Source organism: Plectrocnemia conspersa, unplaced genomic scaffold, assembly GCF_051122295.1.
Source record: "Plectrocnemia conspersa isolate PC_06_02 unplaced genomic scaffold, ASM5112229v1 ptg000006l, whole genome shotgun sequence".
In the NCBI taxonomy this organism is placed as follows: Eukaryota; Metazoa; Arthropoda; class Insecta; order Trichoptera; family Polycentropodidae; genus Plectrocnemia; species Plectrocnemia conspersa.
This window is the reverse complement of record NW_028277170.1, coordinates 9,330,241-9,350,193: the sequence shown is the minus strand read 5'-3', so window position 1 is coordinate 9,350,193 and position 19,953 is coordinate 9,330,241. Positions and strand designations below refer to the sequence as shown.

General features: G+C 28.3%; 1 protein-coding gene across 6 annotated transcripts in view; it reads right to left on the bottom strand.

Annotated features, from left to right (window-relative positions):
* Positions 1 to 19,953, bottom strand: part of LOC148234179 (adenylate cyclase type 6) — a 168,454-nt gene that overhangs the window by 41,156 nt on the left and 107,345 nt on the right. For all 6 annotated transcript variants that reach the window (XM_088187550.1, XM_088187553.1, XM_088187552.1 and 3 more), the window contains 2 exons: positions 16,938 to 17,025; positions 16,754 to 16,869 (listed from right to left, as the gene is read on the bottom strand). In XM_088187550.1, the coding sequence (XP_088043676.1) occupies positions 16,754 to 16,869; positions 16,938 to 17,025 (204 nt within the window). The remainder of the gene's footprint in view (positions 1 to 16,753; positions 16,870 to 16,937; positions 17,026 to 19,953) is intronic.

Genomic DNA, 19,953 nt, shown 5'->3' with positions numbered 1-19,953 from the left:
CTTCAAATATGAATACAAATAATTTCAATAAAACACGTAATTAAAAATTGTTTCTGGCGCAAAATTAACTAAATAAATTTATTTTCAATATTAAACTTTTTTATATAATTTAATTTAAAAAAAATATGTAAAAAAATAGTATGTAATTTTGTATGTAACTATTATTTTTTTTAAATATGTAATAAAAATTATGTCCACATATTTTTTACGACCTCTTAATTCTGGTGCACCGCCACTTTTTCCCATGATCATAAGTGCACTGTGACTTTGAAAAGGTTAAGAACTACTGCTCTAAAGCAATATGTAGTTTGGCATTTTGTGCTTGTATTTTAATATCTGATTATTTTTATCGTATTTACTAAAACACGAGATGTTAACATCGGTATACGTAGTGGGTTAGTTTAGGTTTTCGAAATATTTTTATTATACTTTCTTTTAAGAAGATGACAGTATTTTTCAATTCTTGGTATTCGAAGTTAATATGCAATTTTTTAAGATTAGTATAAAAATGTGTTTTGAATGACAATTAAAAAACATTGCTTATGTTACTGCACACCGAGGGGGTATATGTATTAAAACCTTAGATAGACAAGTCAAATATGCGTCTTTTATTATATTTGTCCTATCACAGATACTAATAGAAAAGACAAGTTGTAAGTTACATGCTTAAATTATTAGGAGGCTAGGTAAACTATCGGCTTTCAAAAGCACAGCATAAACATTCATCTTTGTTTCTTGTAATGATCATACCTTACGTTTATTGAAGATACATACATATATCTGGATATGTTAAAATCAGTCCCAAATCACGATAACACATTTTTATTATATATAATCTCACAATTGAAGGTTTTTTTTGGTATACAAATGTGATTCTCCACCCATATTTTTAATATGATTTTAAATAACATGTTATAATAAATTCTTTGTATCTGAATGTAAAATTCCAGACAAATTAAAATGTGTAAAAAGGAATTTATATGGTATTTTATTGTATAATGCAATATGATCGTACCGGGAAATTTTCTAAGACGCAGCGTTGTCGAGGAATTCCTTTCTTATTTTACAAAAGATCATAGACGTTTATTTAATATATTTTTTCTATATTTTACAAACTTCAATCCATGCTTCGATTTACGTAATATTTCGTAAAATGCAATTAAATATAAGGGTAGTGTATATACAAAAAATAGACACCGTTTGTATTTTTGTCTACTAATATATTTTTTTTTATTTAAAAAAAAATATTAAAACTACAGGTTTTACCTTAGCTCACATAAAAGAAAATTGATATTAAGATTCTGATTTTTCTTAAATATAACATTTTATGAACTAATCGGTATTTTAGTAAGCCTAGCCTAAAGATAAGTGAGATAAAATGAGTTTAGAAAAACCAAAACCAAACTTTAGTTAACTACTTTATTATATTATAAAAATAATAAAATAATAAAATTTTTCAGTGGGTAGATAATGAAATATAAACAGTCAGCAATTGTCGGTAAAAAGGTGTCTTGAAGGAAGAACGTGAGACTGGGGATGAATGAGGACAAGAGTCGGTAGAATAACATGGTCAGAAAATGATCACCGAAGAATTAATACATCTTAACAGCACGAAGTTAAAGATAATCTTGTCTGAGGAGAAAAATAGAGAGGCTGGGAAACCTGTCACTTTTAATAAGATTAGGTGTAACTGTAAAATGTGTGTAATAATAACAATTTTCGTGGTAAAGCACCACTCGAGTAAGACTGGCAGTGTGCGCAATAAACCTAATCAATGACAATACAATTTTACATTTTCGAAAAATTCTCAAAAGAAGGCAAAAGCGAGTTTTATTGAATAGGTTTCTAGTTAAAGTTCTAAGGTAAAAAAATCATTGTTTTATTAGTATAGAACAGTGATTTAATATTAATAATAATAAATTTAATTGTGTTCTAACAAATTTAAATATCAAAAATTATACAAGTATTTGGTATTGTTCGTTTTTATAACAATATACACATATCATTATTAGAAAATTTGTTTTTAAATACGAGCACGTTTCTGAAAAGAATTATGTTCTTCAACCAAATTTTCAATGTACTTTGTCTTGTAGCAAAATAAATTCCCCTGACATGTATATTTTAGTTATTTATAAAGTATAATAATTTACATTTTTAAAAGGCATATACAAAGAAAAAATATGAATGAAAATTGCTTTTTAATATTAATAAAGCAATAAAGTCTTCTATCTATTATCTTAATTGTACAATTATTATCTATAAATCGCCCTATTGAATACAGGATGACAACCGTTTGCAATACTAAATAGTATAGTAGCTGTTTGCAGCACTAAATAGTAAACCAACTTATAAGTATATTCGTGTATATTTATACGCAAATAGAGCTCACGTTATTTTGTGAATCAAAATAAATATTGTTTTTTCGGCCTATGTATATACCTGCATACATTATTCATTACAGGAGAGGAAAAAATAGAGTGAGAGAGAGAGAGAGAGAGAGAGGGAGAGCGATAGAGAGAAAGACTAAGTGAGAGATATTCTACGAAGGTCAGAATGGGATAATAGCAAGAGGTTGTTGGATTTTGCGTTCAAATGTGTGGAATTTATCCTCACGTATTCGAAATACCGTGGTTAGCCATCCGTGAATTCGTACCTTCTGTATAATTTATGAATAGTAACTATGGAGCTCTTCTGTGCGATAAGCTATTCACGAAGAGAGAAATGTGACAAACACCGGCAAAGCATCCGGATTCAGTATTTCCGCCTTCTTTATATGATTGAAGAGTTTTATATCGTATGTAGCATTTTTATGAGCTGAATCTAGTTTATTAAAAAATGCATTGTGCGATACAAAGACCGACTTGCTTGTGAAAAGTCAGTTTTGTATAAAAAAAATTTAACATATTTTATCTAAGAGCGGCTTAACAGCCCAGTTCTAATTAAAAATTAAAAATATATATATACTTCTGTAGATTATCATATGTATTATATAAATCACTTATAATCAATATTAAACTATTAAAAACTTTAATATTAAAGTTATTAGCAATTCAGAACTGGTTAAATATATAAAAATATAACATTTCTACAAATTAAATTAAGCTAAAAATAATTCGATTAAGGAGTTAAAACAATCAATTAACACTAGCTGTCAGTACTTCACTGTTGTGAGGTACCACAGCTAGCGAGTGTGCGAATACCGGACCCTTAACTTTTTGCGTTTTAAATATTATTTTTGCTTCGTTCTGATTTTTTAATCTATTTTAAAATTTAATGGCTTAAATAAGACAATAATTCAATCTATAAAAAACTACATAATATTTTTAATCCATTTGAAAATAGGTTTGCAACTTAGCTCAATATTTCCAGAAGAATGCATTTTATTTTATTTGAAGTTAGATTTAAAACTTGTTAAAACTAAATATTGTATATAATTGAAGATTAGCTAGATAATAATAAAACTAAACATTTTACAGTAAAATCTCAGTATAGAAAAGCTAACAGAAAAAAATCGTTATACCAAAAGTTTGTTACATTGAATGTAAGGAAGATGATCAAAATTAACTTTTATTATCTTGATAGATCGTTTTTTGTCCATTTTTGAGGATACTGTAATGAACACAATCAAATTAGGTGAAAAAATATTTTATAAAAAAAGTTTGTGGGTCGGTGAAACACCTTGAATGTTGCATGTAAAAACATCCGTCATGTCAAAGTCAAAGTGAATTACAAAGTGGCATATCTGTGTGCAAAGAAAAAAAAACCTCACACGATCGCCGAGGAAGGTTTGTAAAACCCTGTGCATTAATAATAGCTAAAACTGTATTAGATTTTGATATAATTCGATCGCGAATTCAAGATCTCAGTGAAGATATTTTACTGTAAATAATAAGACATAAAAGTCAGTCCACTAAAAGTAAGCATACAACTTGATAAGTCAACTGATGTTGATAATTGCAGCCAGCTTTTGGTATTTGTGCGATATGTAAAAGAAATGATATAAGAATTTCTATTTTGTGAGCCACTGGAGTTGACTTCGAGAAGAATTGATGTTTTTAATTATATCAAAGATTTTTTCTATAATATCAATTACCAATGAATATTATTACCTCAATATGCACTGATGGGGCCCCAGCAATGTTCGGCAAAAATTCCAGATTTTTTTCATACATGAAAAGAGAATTACCGCAAGTTACAATAACGTATTGCATATTGCATTATCATGCACTTGCGTCTAAAGCTTTGCCAGAAAGTTTAAATCAACACCTAAATACTGCAAATAATATAGTAAAATATATCCGTGAACGACCGCTAAAGCATCACAATTTTCATGCCTTCTGTGAAGAAATCGGTGCTGCTCATACCGTGCTTCTATATCACACCGAAATACGATGGCTCTCTAAAGGCCGCATGCTTAACAGAGTTTTTGAATTGCGTGAAGAAATTTTTCAGTTCCTGACTAGTCAAAACTGTGATTTAGTAAAAGATTTTGAGAGTAAGGATACAATTCTGAGACTAGCCTACTTAACATATATATTTAGTTAATTGAATAAATTGAACATATCAATGCAAGGATTTGATAAAAAGAATATGATAATAGCTAGTGAAAAATTATCTTTATTTATTGGAAAACTAGAAATTTGGATACGTCGAGTCAAAAACGGGAATTTTGCAAACTTTCCCTTGCTTGATTAAATTGTTGTGGAAAATGAAAAAAATACAATTATACCTGACATTGCAATACATTTGAAACGATTGAGCGAATCATTCAATAGATATTTTTCTACTAGAAATATTATCGAAACTCAGAGATGGATACTGGATCCATTTCTATATAACCTAAATTCGATGGATGATAGTGATTAAAAAAAAGACGATCTTTTTGAAATGCGAGACAATGGACATATTCAAATGGAATTTGAACAATTAGAATTACATTAATTCTGGTGTACACAGTTAGAATGTTATCCACAGTTAGCGAAAGAAGCATTGCAGTCACTTCTACCATTTGCCACCACTATCTGTGGATTTTCATCGCTTTTGCATATAAAAACTAAAGCAAAAAATTGCTTAAATGCAAGTGATGATTTACGCGTGTCTCTTTAAAAAAAAGACTCGCTTCACAAATATTATAATGAACAAGCAACAGCGGCCTATCTATTGATAAAAATAATATTGTTTTGTATTTGATATATAAAATTCAATTTTTTTTAAATAAACAATAAATTTCGCAAAAAATGTATTTTTCTAAATTAAAAAATCGAAGCACATTTTTCAACGGGGGTGCGGAGAATAATTTTCAGATTCAAGGGGGTGCGGCTCACTTAAAAGGTTAAGAAACACTGCTCTACAGTAACTTCCGTCAATTTTGTTTTACGGTTGTCATTTTAATTTCATTTAAAGATTAATTAGTAGTAATAATGTGCTCAGAAGCAATGATGAAACAATTTGCTGACCTATATGGCTACAACGTAAAATTGGTATATATAAACAAATAGTGAATCTTCTCATGTTGAAGTAACTGTCAGCAAGTATCATCTTTTTTAAAAGAATATGCTACATAAGTTTAATGTAAATAAATTAAATTAAAGCTTGAAATGCTGCCACAGAACCAAACTTGAGCTAAATAACACACTGCATCACAATCATTGTCACGCGATCATAGTGAAAGATAGTATCCCTAAATAGCAATAGATACAAAAATACGTTGTATTAGAATTTATATGGTTTGATCGACATTAACCTCAATCTTTATACGTACTAAGTATATATTACATATTCATGTTTAAAACGAACTTGGCTTAGGCAAATCTATCGTATATGTGCATTCAATTGAAAGCAATGATAATGTTTATGTATTATAAAAAAAAACTCACTTTTCGGCATCAAATTTGAAGATTTCATTATGATTGTTTATCTAGTTTAATCAATATATTGTTATAATTTTTACACACATTATGTATATATTTCCTTTTTATAGTTATAGCATACCTAGTTAATTTGCAATCCGATTATTTATATTCAGTCAAATCGAACAACGCACATGACGAATTAATGAAAATTATTGTTGCCTAGCAAAATTTTACCAATAAATAATAATTATTTAAAACTGTTGTCACGTTACTGTCGGCCATCTTGTTTTATATTTGAATGCTTATTTTTCATTAGTCGACAACAAAAGAATTCATTAGCGGAGGCTCGGAAATCATTGTATCAACTCTAATTTCATTTTTATTAATTATAATTAAATACATTTTTTCATTATTTACTTGTAATATTATACACTTTTCATACAATGCGATATGTTTCATTTTAAATATGAGCGGCTTAGAATAATTAAATATAAGATGACTAATAAATGCTAAAATTTCAGGGGGTTGTAATTAGCACTGTAGTAGAGTCGGACTACATTGATCATTTACTGGTGCTCAAGTTTTATTTGTTTTAAAATATAATAGGATTTATCTAATATGAGTTATATAATATATAATAATAGGAGTTAGTTATAAAAAATATATTATTGAAATACATATAGAGTTATATACAGACACGTGTTTTTTATGATTGATATCGAGCGTTGTACTTTGTACTTAACGCTGTTTAGCAATACATTGGCAATTGTTCTTTGATGTGCAATTTTAGACTATTGTTCTGTGCTTATTGTCACATTCAATTAACAATAAACAGTTTAATTATATTATTGTATATATTTTCAATATACATTTCTAAGATTTTTTGTTCTACAAAATTACATTTACATTCGGGTTGACGACCCATCTTTTTTCTGTTTTAAGGATACGTGATTAAAATTATTTAGAAACCATTGCCACATTTGGGTAATGAATTATGTTAGGCTGAGTTGTGTCAAACAATATTTTTATATTATAAGTTAGATATTTTTCACAAAGGCTACGTTTATTACTTGCTGTGAAATTTCTTGCCGCTTTGTGACTCTTGTCTCTTTGTGCTTTAGCTGGTTTTTAGGGATAAAGATGAATTGCTTCCTTGTAATGAAATCTTTCTGTAGCTTGCGTTTGAAAATTATAGTGTTAGTTTAAAATATATGGTGTATACTACTTAATTTGTTTTAAATCTTGAAAATATTTTATTATTGTTTTATCTAAAATATATTTATCTACGTATTAAAATATTAATTCAGGTTCTAAGTATTTGAAAACACATTATTAAAAAATAATTTAATAAGAAAGGTTTTTTGATCAATTGCAATCTAATCGTATATAACTTTGATATGTCTAGAACCTTGGCTTTAGAAAAATAAAATTGATACAAAAACTTGAAAAAATTTATAATATACTTTTACGAAATATTTATTTAATTAAAAAAAAAAAACACGTGGGAAAATTAAAATATGCTTCACCTGGTATATACCTAGCTTTACGTTTTATACCTTTATCAAATGTAGCAAAACCAATTATAAAGTAATAAATCGAGATGAAACATGTGCTTTAAAGGCTAATTTAATATTTAATAGCTAATTTAAAGGCCTTTGATCATATCTTAAAATGAATGTAAAACAATTTCAACTAATTTAAATTTGTATGTTATTGTTAGTAATTGAAAAAAAATTAGACGTAGGTGGTCCTATTCCTCAAAATCATTGCATTTTTCTAAAAAAAATTATATAATTTTCTTTCTGATTATAGTATTGGAGCACATAAAGTAATATGCACAATTTGGAGTGAATAACACGCTTTATGTTATTCTATTAAACAATAAAAAGTCGGCATGAACTAAGAAAAGGTGATGTCTTATCTTGTCTTTTATTTACACATAGAAACATAGCTTGCTAAAAGTGCAAAGACGAGACAACACTCACACGAAGAGCATAATTAACTGCAGCGAAAGATGAAATATCTAAAATATATATTAATGTCAATAATACTACTTTATTTATAATAATAGAGCAAAAAAAATGTATTATAAATATGTATCCTTCCTTTTAGTGTCTAAGTTATTTTACGAAAAAATATTGTTATGATTCATTACATTCCTGTGATTCAAAAATTACTCATATCCAAAAAAAAAAATTGAAAAAAATTAGGTTTGGGAATAATGATTGATTTATAATCTATTATAGTATAATATTTAAAATGAAAGTCGATACCTTTTTGTCAGTATGAATGGCAGAGCTGGACGTACACGACTGCTCGATAAACGATTAACACTGACTAATTTGTATTAATTAGAAGCTTAATACAATTGAAAAATAATAATTCATTTTGAGTGGAGGTGGACTTCTGAATACAAAGTCCAACTCGATTTAGTTTTCGTTCAAAATTGATTGCGTGATATTGAATATTGTTTAGTAATTAAAAAACATTTTGTATTTTGCGTTTTACGATAATCGGTAGTACATATGAATTTCACAAAAAAATAATAACATAAATTAGTAAAAAAATTATAATTTATTTTCACTAAAAAAAATATTTAGAATTATTTGATTTTAATAGATATACATAATAGATACTGAAATCTAAAATTATGCTTTTAAAGCTAAATAAATGTTATTTAAACTACTATTCTTATGCTTTTTTCTTCTATTTTAGGTGATTTTTAACGATTTGTTCATTTCATATTAATTGTCAAATGTTGAAAAGCATTCCTGTTTCAAAAAAAAATTCCGCTTTGACTTTTATTGATTAAATTTTAAATTATTATGACTTGTTATTTAGAATATTGTTGCCAAATTATTAGTACAAGAAATAAATCGCATATGTTATTTATAATATTAAAAAATATTTATATTCTAAATTTTCACGCAATTATATATAATATAGTTTCCTTCAATATTTGTATAAATATATATAACGGATGGTAATATAATTTTAATTTAAAAATATTTTTTTTTGCGCAATAATCCGGTCACCATATTTGGAGAGACGTTGGCAAAGTTTGTCTACATTTCATAAATATAATTAACTCTGATTTATCTCCTGTTTAATTTTAATTTTCTACTTCTCGTAAAAATCAAATTGAGTGGATATTATAGATATTTTTAATTCCTCTGATTTCTTAGTAATCTTAAATATTCTAGAGTTTAATTCGTTCGTTGATAAAACTTGAGGACTATAACGACGCAATACCACAGGGGTTGCAATATAGTTTTGGTTATTAACTTTACATAATAAGTTTGATCCTTTAGATATAGAAGATAATCAAAGTTTATATAATTAAATACAGTCTCTCACTATTGTCTTATTCTATGTTAGATTATTAAAATAAAGAGTTACTTAAATATAATTAATTGATCTGAATATACATGTTTCACTTAAACTAAATCATATACTATCTAAAAATTATAATTATAAATATTTTTTCATCATAACCAGTAGGTGCTGAATAAATTAAATTATAATAAACCATTTGAGTTTATATTAATTCTGTTAAATAAAATATTTACCAATAAAAAAAGTAAATAAATATCAATAGTTTTATTTAATTATTATTCAGCTCATTAGAATGTAAAATATATATATAATTGTTATTATTATATCGATATGTTATTAATTAAAAATAAAAAGTTTAAATGCAAAATACTAATTAATAATATAAGTAGCTAGATTTGCAGCTCGAAATATGGTTACATTTAGAATAGTTTATATATAATGTATGTTTATATTCCGAGAAATATAGCGTTAGCTATTTGGATTTTGCGCCAACACAAAGTATTAGTAGATTACCGGTACCAGGTATGCTCCTGCTCATTCTTAAGACTTTGTGGACGACTTACTAGAATAATTAAGTCCGTTAAGATTAAGTTTATTCCTCCCAACTCCACCCCATTACATTAGCCGTCATTAAAAAAATCAATATTTCAGCGATGCTTCAAAGTTACCAAATAAACAAATCTAACCCTTAGAGACTTTTGTAAAAGTAATTTTTACATCATGAGCTGCCTCAAGATCATCGATTAAGCATGATGCGGGGTCACTAAGTGAATCCTTAATTATTTTTGTAGAAGACTGTGACCTAATTATGTTGACGGGTTTGCTCATAAATGGGAGCCGCCAACTATCGATTAAATTGTATCCTTTGGGAGTAACGTGGAGCTTGTAGTTATTGAGGATGATATTCAAGAGTTGATGAATAAATATGGCCAGCTACAAAAAAGATTTTTTCTGAGAAGGAGGAGAAAGATGCTGAGAAACTCTTCACTATAAATGAGATTAGGGAAAATCTATAAAAAGTGGAAAATAAATGTATCAAATGGCAATTCAATGTAATATTTTCGCAAGTTTCACGAAAAGAAAAATATGTTATTAAGTTATCGGTGATAGACAGCAATGATTTCGATATAAATAGCTAATAAATACTAATATTTTATAATAAACTTAAATAATACCAAATATACGTATACAAATATAATATATTTTGTGTAATCAATTTTCATATGAATATTTTTGGGGTTTTTAACGAATCAATTTCATATTTTTTAATGAAAAAAATTGCTTCGAAATATGAGAACGAAATATTCTTGTACACTGAGGTTCTACTGTATTTAAAAATACATGCATTATTGTAAGCTTTAGCGCATTTCTAAGCCCTTCAGGCATTTGCGGTATTTTTGTAACCATTTTACCAAGCTTAATAATTCATAATGAATTGTTTTGCTTACATTCTAGCAAATGCGCGGAAAAACTTTTGATATTATTAATCTGGGCTTAAGGGTTGAAATATTTATAGTTATTTGGTTCGAAACATTGAATTACATTGATGTAAATCTACTTGTCATCTCCGGTTAAAATTTAATGTAAAAATCGATAAATTCTTTGCTTTGACAACAATAAATTATGCGTCTTTCTTCGCTTGCCCTTTTTAACCTCAAATAGTTTATTCGTTCCCCATTTTATTCGATTTCCCGATGCTCTTTAAATTTAACAGTACTATGGATTATGGAGATGAGAGTTTTTACAAAAATTCCTCGAAGGCTAGCCAAAAATCTAATTTCAATAGTAATTTTAATAATAGTTTAAAAATACGCTGTTTATTTTTTGTACACCTAATATAAAAATAAAAACACACCAATAAATATATTAGTCGCACACTGAGCATTCTTATTCATTAATCGTAAATATACGGCATAATACAGTAACGAACCAAATTTACTAAAGAAGCTGATCTATTTATGTCAGTGCTCTCAATTCAATAGAATTCGTTCACTGTTTTTCTAACCACAAACAAATCATTTATTCTTTTAATATTTTTTTCTGATTTTAAAAATCTTCAAATTGGTTGTTTAGTCCAGTAAAATAAGGGTTTAACCTCGGAATGAAAGATAACAAGCTGAAATTTTGCACAGACCTTTGTTTTGGCGTTCTAAAGATAGGGTGAAAAGTCTCATAAGATATCGTGTCTGCTAATCAAGATATTAAAGGTCAAAGGTCATAAAAATCGTTTTTTTGCAAATATCTCGCCTCCTTTGCGTTGCATGTCATATGGTTAATGGTTTTCGAGATATAGCGCAGGGAGTGGGAAGCGCGCATCCGTTTATAGGATAATGCTATGTAAACTACGGAGCCAGAGTTACCTGCACATTCTTCCGCTGTTTCATAGGAAACATCGCAAATTGTTATCTGTTGAATGAACCCATCTAAAGCATTATAACTTTCAATCTCCATATCTTCAAAAATCATCATCGATAATGCAAAAAGTAATAGCGTATGGCCTCTGATATTTCTTGCGTGACCATCCAACATTTTGTCGACAGAATTCGAAGCATGAATTGTACTGAGAGCTTCCTTGATTCCGCTTCCATTCATTATATACCCTATGCATCCAATAAAAGACATAAGCATATGAAAGCCTCCTAGTTTCACAACTACTCTGGACAAGTCTGAGTTAGCATCTGAAGCGGCTACGATTTCACGTGCTTTTATGTACAACGGCTGATCAAAAGTTATTAAGCATGTTCTTTGTTCATGTTTCTTGGCAGTGTTTATAGCACACTGTAATGTAGTGTAATTGTGTCCATATTACTCACAGGATGAGGAATAAAAGTAAGAAACAGAATCTGAGAAGTTACAAAGTTCTCATTGTTTTTTGTAAGTTGATCAATAAATCCATTCCACCCTGGCAACGGTGAGATATTTTTCCACTTTCCGTACTTCCACAACAAATCAACTACATTAAATATTTGTTCGGTTAGTTCTTCTACATCATTAAAATTTTGAACTTGAATCTCTTGCTCAATCCGGGTACGACATGATTTTCATACACTAGAAGGGGTATATGTGATAGTGCTGCTAACTCCTTTGCACTTGGTTTTGTTGTTAATTTCTTTATGCGGTCATCGGATATAACTTCAGATTTTGAAGTTATTATTTTTATCATTCCCATTATATGAACAGTATTATAGCCATCAAGAGTATAAATATTTTTCTGCATTATCCGCTGCATACTGTACTAAGGCACTTGACTCTGATGGTTGATTACGAGGCTGTGGGTGATAAACAGCTGAAATTTAACATTTGACAGTATCACTATATGAAGCGAAAAAACCTAAACTTGACAAAACATCCAAAAGTCTTTATGGATGTTTGGCCTATCTGTATTTCTTCTATGAAGAAATACAGATAGGCCTATTAATAACTGCGAAGAAAAGGACCGTTTTCGTATGGAAGTCATTATAGCATGACTTATAGCTGTGTATTTCGTTTTAAAATGCCTCGTCTTTCCTTTTCTGTTCTTTATAATAACTTCTTGCAGAAAATGTAATAAAGTTTTCGGAATTTCTTCATTAATATTTTACTCGGGGGCGGATAGGACTTGGTCTCAACAACAGAAGATCGAATATCTTCTCTAATAATCGCCGCAGCAGCTTCCACTACGCGCAAGTGTTCTTCTTCCGAAGTGCATTTTTTATTTTCATACCAAGCTATGGATAAAACTTAAGCTTGAGCATCGCAAAAAGAAAAAATAGGGAATGATCCAATCTTCGTTATAATTATAATATCAGTTAAATATTTTTCTCTTAATTTGGAAATGATCTTATCATCTGGTACATACTCCGTAAGGACATCTCTCAACTCTTTCAATTTTTTCGCACAAATTTCTTGTCGAGCAATATTTAATTTTTAATTCCTAATAATACAATGAAGAAAGTAATAAAATTATGGTTCAAACGACTTGCCGAGACCACTTTTTTCACGATTGTTTACTTTTTCAAAGCTTATACCAAGTTAAGCAGGTAGAAATACTCGCTGGATTCTATAAACGGATGTACGCCTTCCACTCTTCGCGCTATATCTCAAAAACGGTGAAGGATACAAAACAAATATTACAACTAAACTTGTAGAAAATTTTATGCTTTACAAGTTTTGTAAAGCATCCAATGACGTGCGACGCATAAAATGCGAGATATTTGCAAAAAAACAAATTTTGTGAATTTTGACTTTTGATATCTTGATTAGCAGACACGATATTTTATGAGACTTTTCACCCTGTCCTTAGAACATCAATACGAAAGCCTGTGCAAAATTTCAGCTTGTTATCTTTCATTCCGAGGTTTAGCCTTTATTTCGCCTTATTTGACTGGACTATGTAGTAATATTTTAACAACGCTTCTTTCATATATTCCCCATACTGAACAGTTTTCTAAGATTAGCGATTATGTATAAGCAGAAGGCAGAATAACTAGCAGCAGTTATATTTGAACGACTGTCGATAAATTTCATTAGGGATGTTGATTAAATAATATTGTTTTTATTTGCTTGAGAAATAAATTCTATTTGTTTATCCTTGATTTTATTGTGATTTATTGATTATTTCATAATGCCGTTCTACCGACGAGGCTTTGTGTACAACTGTCCCAGAATATAAAATACATAGTGCTTTACTGCCTTGGTTAATCATCTATATGCTATATACAGTAAAAGCTCAAAACAAATCACAGCGTAACATTTCACATATTTCGGTCAAAAGAATAATTCACATGAAAAGTATTTTTTTTGCGTGTGTAAGAAACAGCGTATTTCTTCACATGTACATAATTATGTGGAACAAAGTAAAATCCGCTATCAACGAGATGAACGTAAGTTGAGTCAAATAGCAAAAAACCAACAACCTCCAATGCTAACAAATGCCAATAACAATGTTGTATACATAATCATATTGTGTACGAAAAAATTAAATAAAAACGTAAAGTCTAAATATCCATGAGTTATATATTTAAAAAAAAATGAATCTGTTAATCTTGCACGTGCCAGCTAAACTGTTGTACGTGCCATCTGTTGCAAGCGTGCCCTAGGTTCACCACCACGGGCCTGGAAGGCTTAAATACGCTTAATATTTCTGTAAATACGATAGGTAGATCACGACTAGTTTATTATATGAAAATTTCATCTCGACAACATACAATTGGCTATTTATGTTATATATTATATATACATTTTATTGAAAATTCATATTTAAGTTCCTATTTTTATTATATTGACGTATTTTTAAGCTTAGCAAAAAGCTCAGCATTATTTTATAAAATTGTCATTTTAACGTATTTATTTTATTTTATTAAGTTTAGACGCCTTAAAATAGAAAGTAGTAAATGTCCCAAATCCGCAATAATAAATATGACTTATAATGTTTTCACTATTAAAACAACTTTAAAATAAATGCACGTTATTTTAGTAAGTGAATTAAAAGTAAATTGAAAATACGCCTTAGCTTGATAATGACAAAAGTGACGACACATGGAAAACACTTAAAAACGCTCGTCAATCCAAGGAAAATATTCTTTTTATGTACCCTTCGCTACCTTTGAGATTTATGATCTGCAGAGGTATTCGGTTATCTTTAACATATATGGTTCATGGATCATCCCAGGATTACCAAAATGTACCAGGTGTAAAGACTATGCGACAATAGAATTTTAAAAAATATTTTAGTTACAATGATATTTAGGAATAATTCTCGGTAACCGAAAATAACTACAATTATTGGGCAATACATTATTATAAAAATTAAAATTGGCAAAATTTATTGTTCTTAATATATTATAAATTCTGCTTTGATTTTTTTATTATATTGATTTTTTTTAACTAATAGTTGTATGTATATACTTATTTATTACAAATGATTTGAAAGGGTTTCTCAAATTTTTTCCGTTTTCTCCAAAAATCATAAATCATAGTAAGTATAAATTAATTTTATTAAAAACTGTTTTTAATTAATGATATCTTATTCTTAGATACGCTTAATATAATTACATATGATATAACTTATTTCACAAATTCAATATTTTATATTAAGTATGTGAAAGCTATTATACGTTATTGTATCGACATTAGTACTCTACGAGAATTATAACGTACAAAGCACAAATAAATAGAAGGGCTACATTTGAAGTCCTTAAACAATTTGGGATACCTTGTAAAGTTAAATATTTGATGATATTACAAGAAGGTTAACACGTCGCCTTAGGGTAAGTTTGTAGGTTCAATGTGAAAGGGAGTTGGAAAATACAAATATAAACACCTTAAGTGTGCTTTTATATGTGTACATATGTATGTTTCTAGCAGTGTTTTGTAACGGCTTCCAAAATACTCCCTTATGGCCTTTTTATATAATTTAATTTTAATTTATTTTATGAACTTTATTGTATTAAACTGGTTTATTGCTTTATATTATAGTATTAGTACTCTCTAAATAACCTTTATTATTTTTCATAAAAATATTAAATATTAGACAGATTTATTTTAGTGGAAGGTATTACTTTAGAGCATGGCTTCTTAAACTATGGGTCGCGAGATTTTAATGTAAAATATTTAAATACTTGAATTTCAATTAAATGTTTTAAATCATTTTTTCAAGGTGCTCATAATGATCATATAACTTTAACTCACTGCCTTATACATCGGGAGGTCCTTGCAGCAAAAAAATTAGCACCAGAATTGAATGATGTGCTTCAGGATGCTGTTAAGATAATTTTTTTTATTAAGAGCCATGCCCATAACAGCCACTTATTTTCAAAGCTCTGTAAGAATACGCATTCCCACTATACAATTTTATTATTACACGCAGAAGTAAGATGGATATCAAGAGGTTAAAGTTTAAGAAATGTATTGTTATTAAAGGACGAAATCGAAATATTTTTAATCGAACAAAAATGTGATCTTGCTGCTTTTTTTCAAAATGACCTATGGCTGTATGAGAAATTAATCGATCTCATCTTGTTTCTTTAAGAAAATAATTGCGATATATGTATTTACTTCGAATTGAAAGTCTTATTAATAAATCGGCACAAAATATTTATTTTATATTTATCTGGGGTCGCGAAAAACTAACAATCATAAATGTGGTCGTGAATGAAAAAAGTTTAAGTAGCCCTGCTCTAGACTTTGCACAATAAAAACAAGATACAAATTATTAAAAAAACTATTTTTTATTTTGATTATTGGCAATTCATCGATGGTTAAACATGGGTATACCTGAGAGTAGTATAACATAACGATTTAGTATTAGAAGTCGTAAAGTGCTTTTAATGTCAGTTTTGCGTTAAGAACACAACCCTTTCAAGATTTTTAAGCACTTATAATGCGTATTAAAACGATCTAATAATTTTAAGTTTAATACAGACAATAAACCAATTATGTATTATATTTATCAATTTGATTTATTTTTAATAATATGAGATTATTTAAAACATAATTTAAAATTAATAATGAATCTTACGATATTTTGGACAGTAAATAAATATTGTTGTGATAAAAATTCAAACAGTAATGTATTATTCACTCACCTGTAGATTTCTGAAGCAATTAAACGTATAAAACGATTTTGGGAACAGATTGTTTTTCCCGTCCCCAGGTTGATCATTTTCGTCGTCCTCAGGAATATCTATTTCAATCTTCTCGCCTAAAATTCAACAAGGACGTTAAAACAGATTATTAAATTAATAGTTTTATTTGAAATACATTACTTACTTTTCGATTCCTCGCGGTTGGCGTTTTTAGAGCCAGGGCACATTGGCAGTTGAACTTGCGGAGATTCTACCTCATTGGGTTGTTCTTCCTGTAATTAGGAAGTTTTTTTTAACCTACACTTTGCTTTAATTATAATATATAGTAACGCGATTTATGTTACTGAATTTATGGTTAAATTGTCTATTAACTTCTTGTTTAACCAGCAAGTCTTTGCTTGTAATGATATTAATTGAAAAAATAGCTACTTAAAATATAATATTGGCTTAGTAAAATCAAATTTATCATCTGGTCAAAACCTTATACGTGTTTTTGTTTCAAAGAAGAGGTGTCTTACATTTGTATCTAAACTGTTAAAAATAAAGTATTTAAAAAAAATAAATGTATTTAGCATGGCTTTATGTTTCAATAAACTATTCATACGGCAAAGGAAATTTTAAGGAAAAACTAGTATTTTTATTTGCAATGCAATGACATTATTTATGTTTTTTCTTAATTTTATAGAATACAAAGAATGTGCCGCATACAAATAATTAGGGATTTGGAAAAAATCTTATGTCTTAACAACAGCTCTGCAAAATTCTGTCCGAAAAACATACAGTTACTTCTAATTCTTATTCCATCGCTTTGGATGAAAGCAGTGATGTTACTGACCCTGCATAGCTTATTTAAATTAAATTTTAACGAGTTTATTATTACTGAAGAACTAAATTCCATAATTTCTAAGTTTTTTCACAAAATTGTATGAAGTGAAAGAACAATATTTGAAAGATTTCGCTTAATCATCATGTGCTTGATATTTATTAAATTTATAAATTAAAACCATAGTGTCCTAACAGTCACCCAAATGGTCATAAAATAATGCATAGAATCATTTTAATATACAAAATAATATATTATTATTAAATAAGATTAAAAATTTTACTCAAAATAGTAAGAAAAAATATATAGTAAAATATTAAAATTAAATGACACGGAAAAGACCAGCTCCTCATAGCTAATATTAAATAGATAAATGTGCCAATAAAGTATTGAGGAGTCATTTTTTATAACTGTTACTATTTTTTCGTATTTTGATATTGACAAAAGAGATGATAAATTATTTAGAAATAAATATTATAAAATATGTATTATACAAATATTATTAAAAGGTCTTCATTCGGTTAATAAAGCATCAATATAAATTTTTTTGATTATAAAACGCTAATTAAAAAATAATTTAATCAATTTAAATAAGTGCTCAAAAAAAGCAGAAAAGCGTTAGTCTTCTTAATTTATTTAAAAAAATACAATTTATTTCTAAAATATAAAATTCTGTAAAATACTTTATACAATTTGTATTGTTTTTAAGTATCTTTATTTTTTTTCATTAAGTTGTATGTGTGGTATACATATACAGTATTTACAAATATATTTTTATTATTTTTATACAGTGACAATAAAATGTATCTCATGTGAAATAATTTTCTACCCCTTGCATTTAGCAGTATATTTAAATAGTTGATGCAATACGTAAACTAATGGACGCTTGAATAATTGGTTGAAGATTTGCATATGCATGTGTGACAATTTTGTAATCAGTCGTATTATATGTAAATACATCTGGGAGAGTAGTAAGAACTAATCTGTATTAATGGATCGGAATAACTAATATAATCATTTATTATGCACACTCAGGTGGGAAATAAATTGTAAAGTACATATTAGAACTGTTCCTATGATTATCAGCTGCTGTAAGCAGTGGAAATTCAGTTGCGTCACTAAAAAAAATGTAAAGAGTCTCTGGTACTATTTTTATGTTAGATGTTTTTATTGTATGTACATAAAGTTCGACTAATTGTTTAGCTGTTTATCATTAAGTTACTCGATGTTAAAATATAGTAAAAATAGTGTATATATATATATTTATTTATTTATTTATTAAAATTATAACCATCGTGACCTGACAGGCAAACCTAATGCGTCACGATAGTCAATAGTATTAAAACATCATAATACATACAAATATAAACAAGACAAAACAACAGACACAAATCACCTCAACAGGTGTGCATTGTCTCATACGAACTGAACCAAAACTCCATATGTGCAAGAGAAAATGTCAATATTACTATGGACAGAATTGAGCAGATAAATAGCCTTGGCCAGAAAAGAGTTGGCAAGTGCTCCAGTTCTACACTTAACAGGCAAGAATAGTGGACGCGACCGAGAACTATAACCACCTTCAGGAGCCCACATTTGAAGCTGCTCGAGCACTGAAGGATTGTCTACGATGCCCTTGAGCAATTTCCAGAAGTGTTTAATTACATAAACACTTCTGCGAGTCGACAAAGAAACGTATCCCAGGGCTCCCAAAATAAAAGCACTGGGAAACAAGAACGGATAATACCCGTATTCCTTCAAGTATAAATATCGAAGAAATTTACGTTGTACTTTTTCCAGCTTCAATTCATTACATTGATTCGAGATAAAATTCATTCATACAAATTCTCAAAAAATTCATTCTGAACCATGAAATTCTCTCAAAATATATTTTAGAATAAAGTATATGTTCTTCGGCAAATAAGTTAATATTGTTTGTCTATTTTAATAATAAAAGCTAGCTCTTTATCATCACTACTATTGATTTTATAATATTCTATATTAGCACGGTCAGCAGTAGTTAATAGTTATATAATTTATTAAAACAAAAAAACAAAACTTATTAGATTGAGAACCGCATATCATTCTATGTTTGAGGTTCACGAAACAGTAGGGGAGCTTTCAACGAGTGGTCAGCACGTACTGGTAAACAAATTAAATTCAAAATTCATCGATGTATTTACTGATTTTACGCTGAATTTGACAATTCTAGGTGAAATGATTGGATGTAATCTCACCGTAATATACTAATAGAGATATCCGCGAATAACTGACAAAATAAAATACTGGAATTTTTATCATAAAATCATTTAAAACGGCTTTAGAATTTATTAGAATTTAAAAATCAATCAAGCATTATTTGAATGGCGTTGTTTTG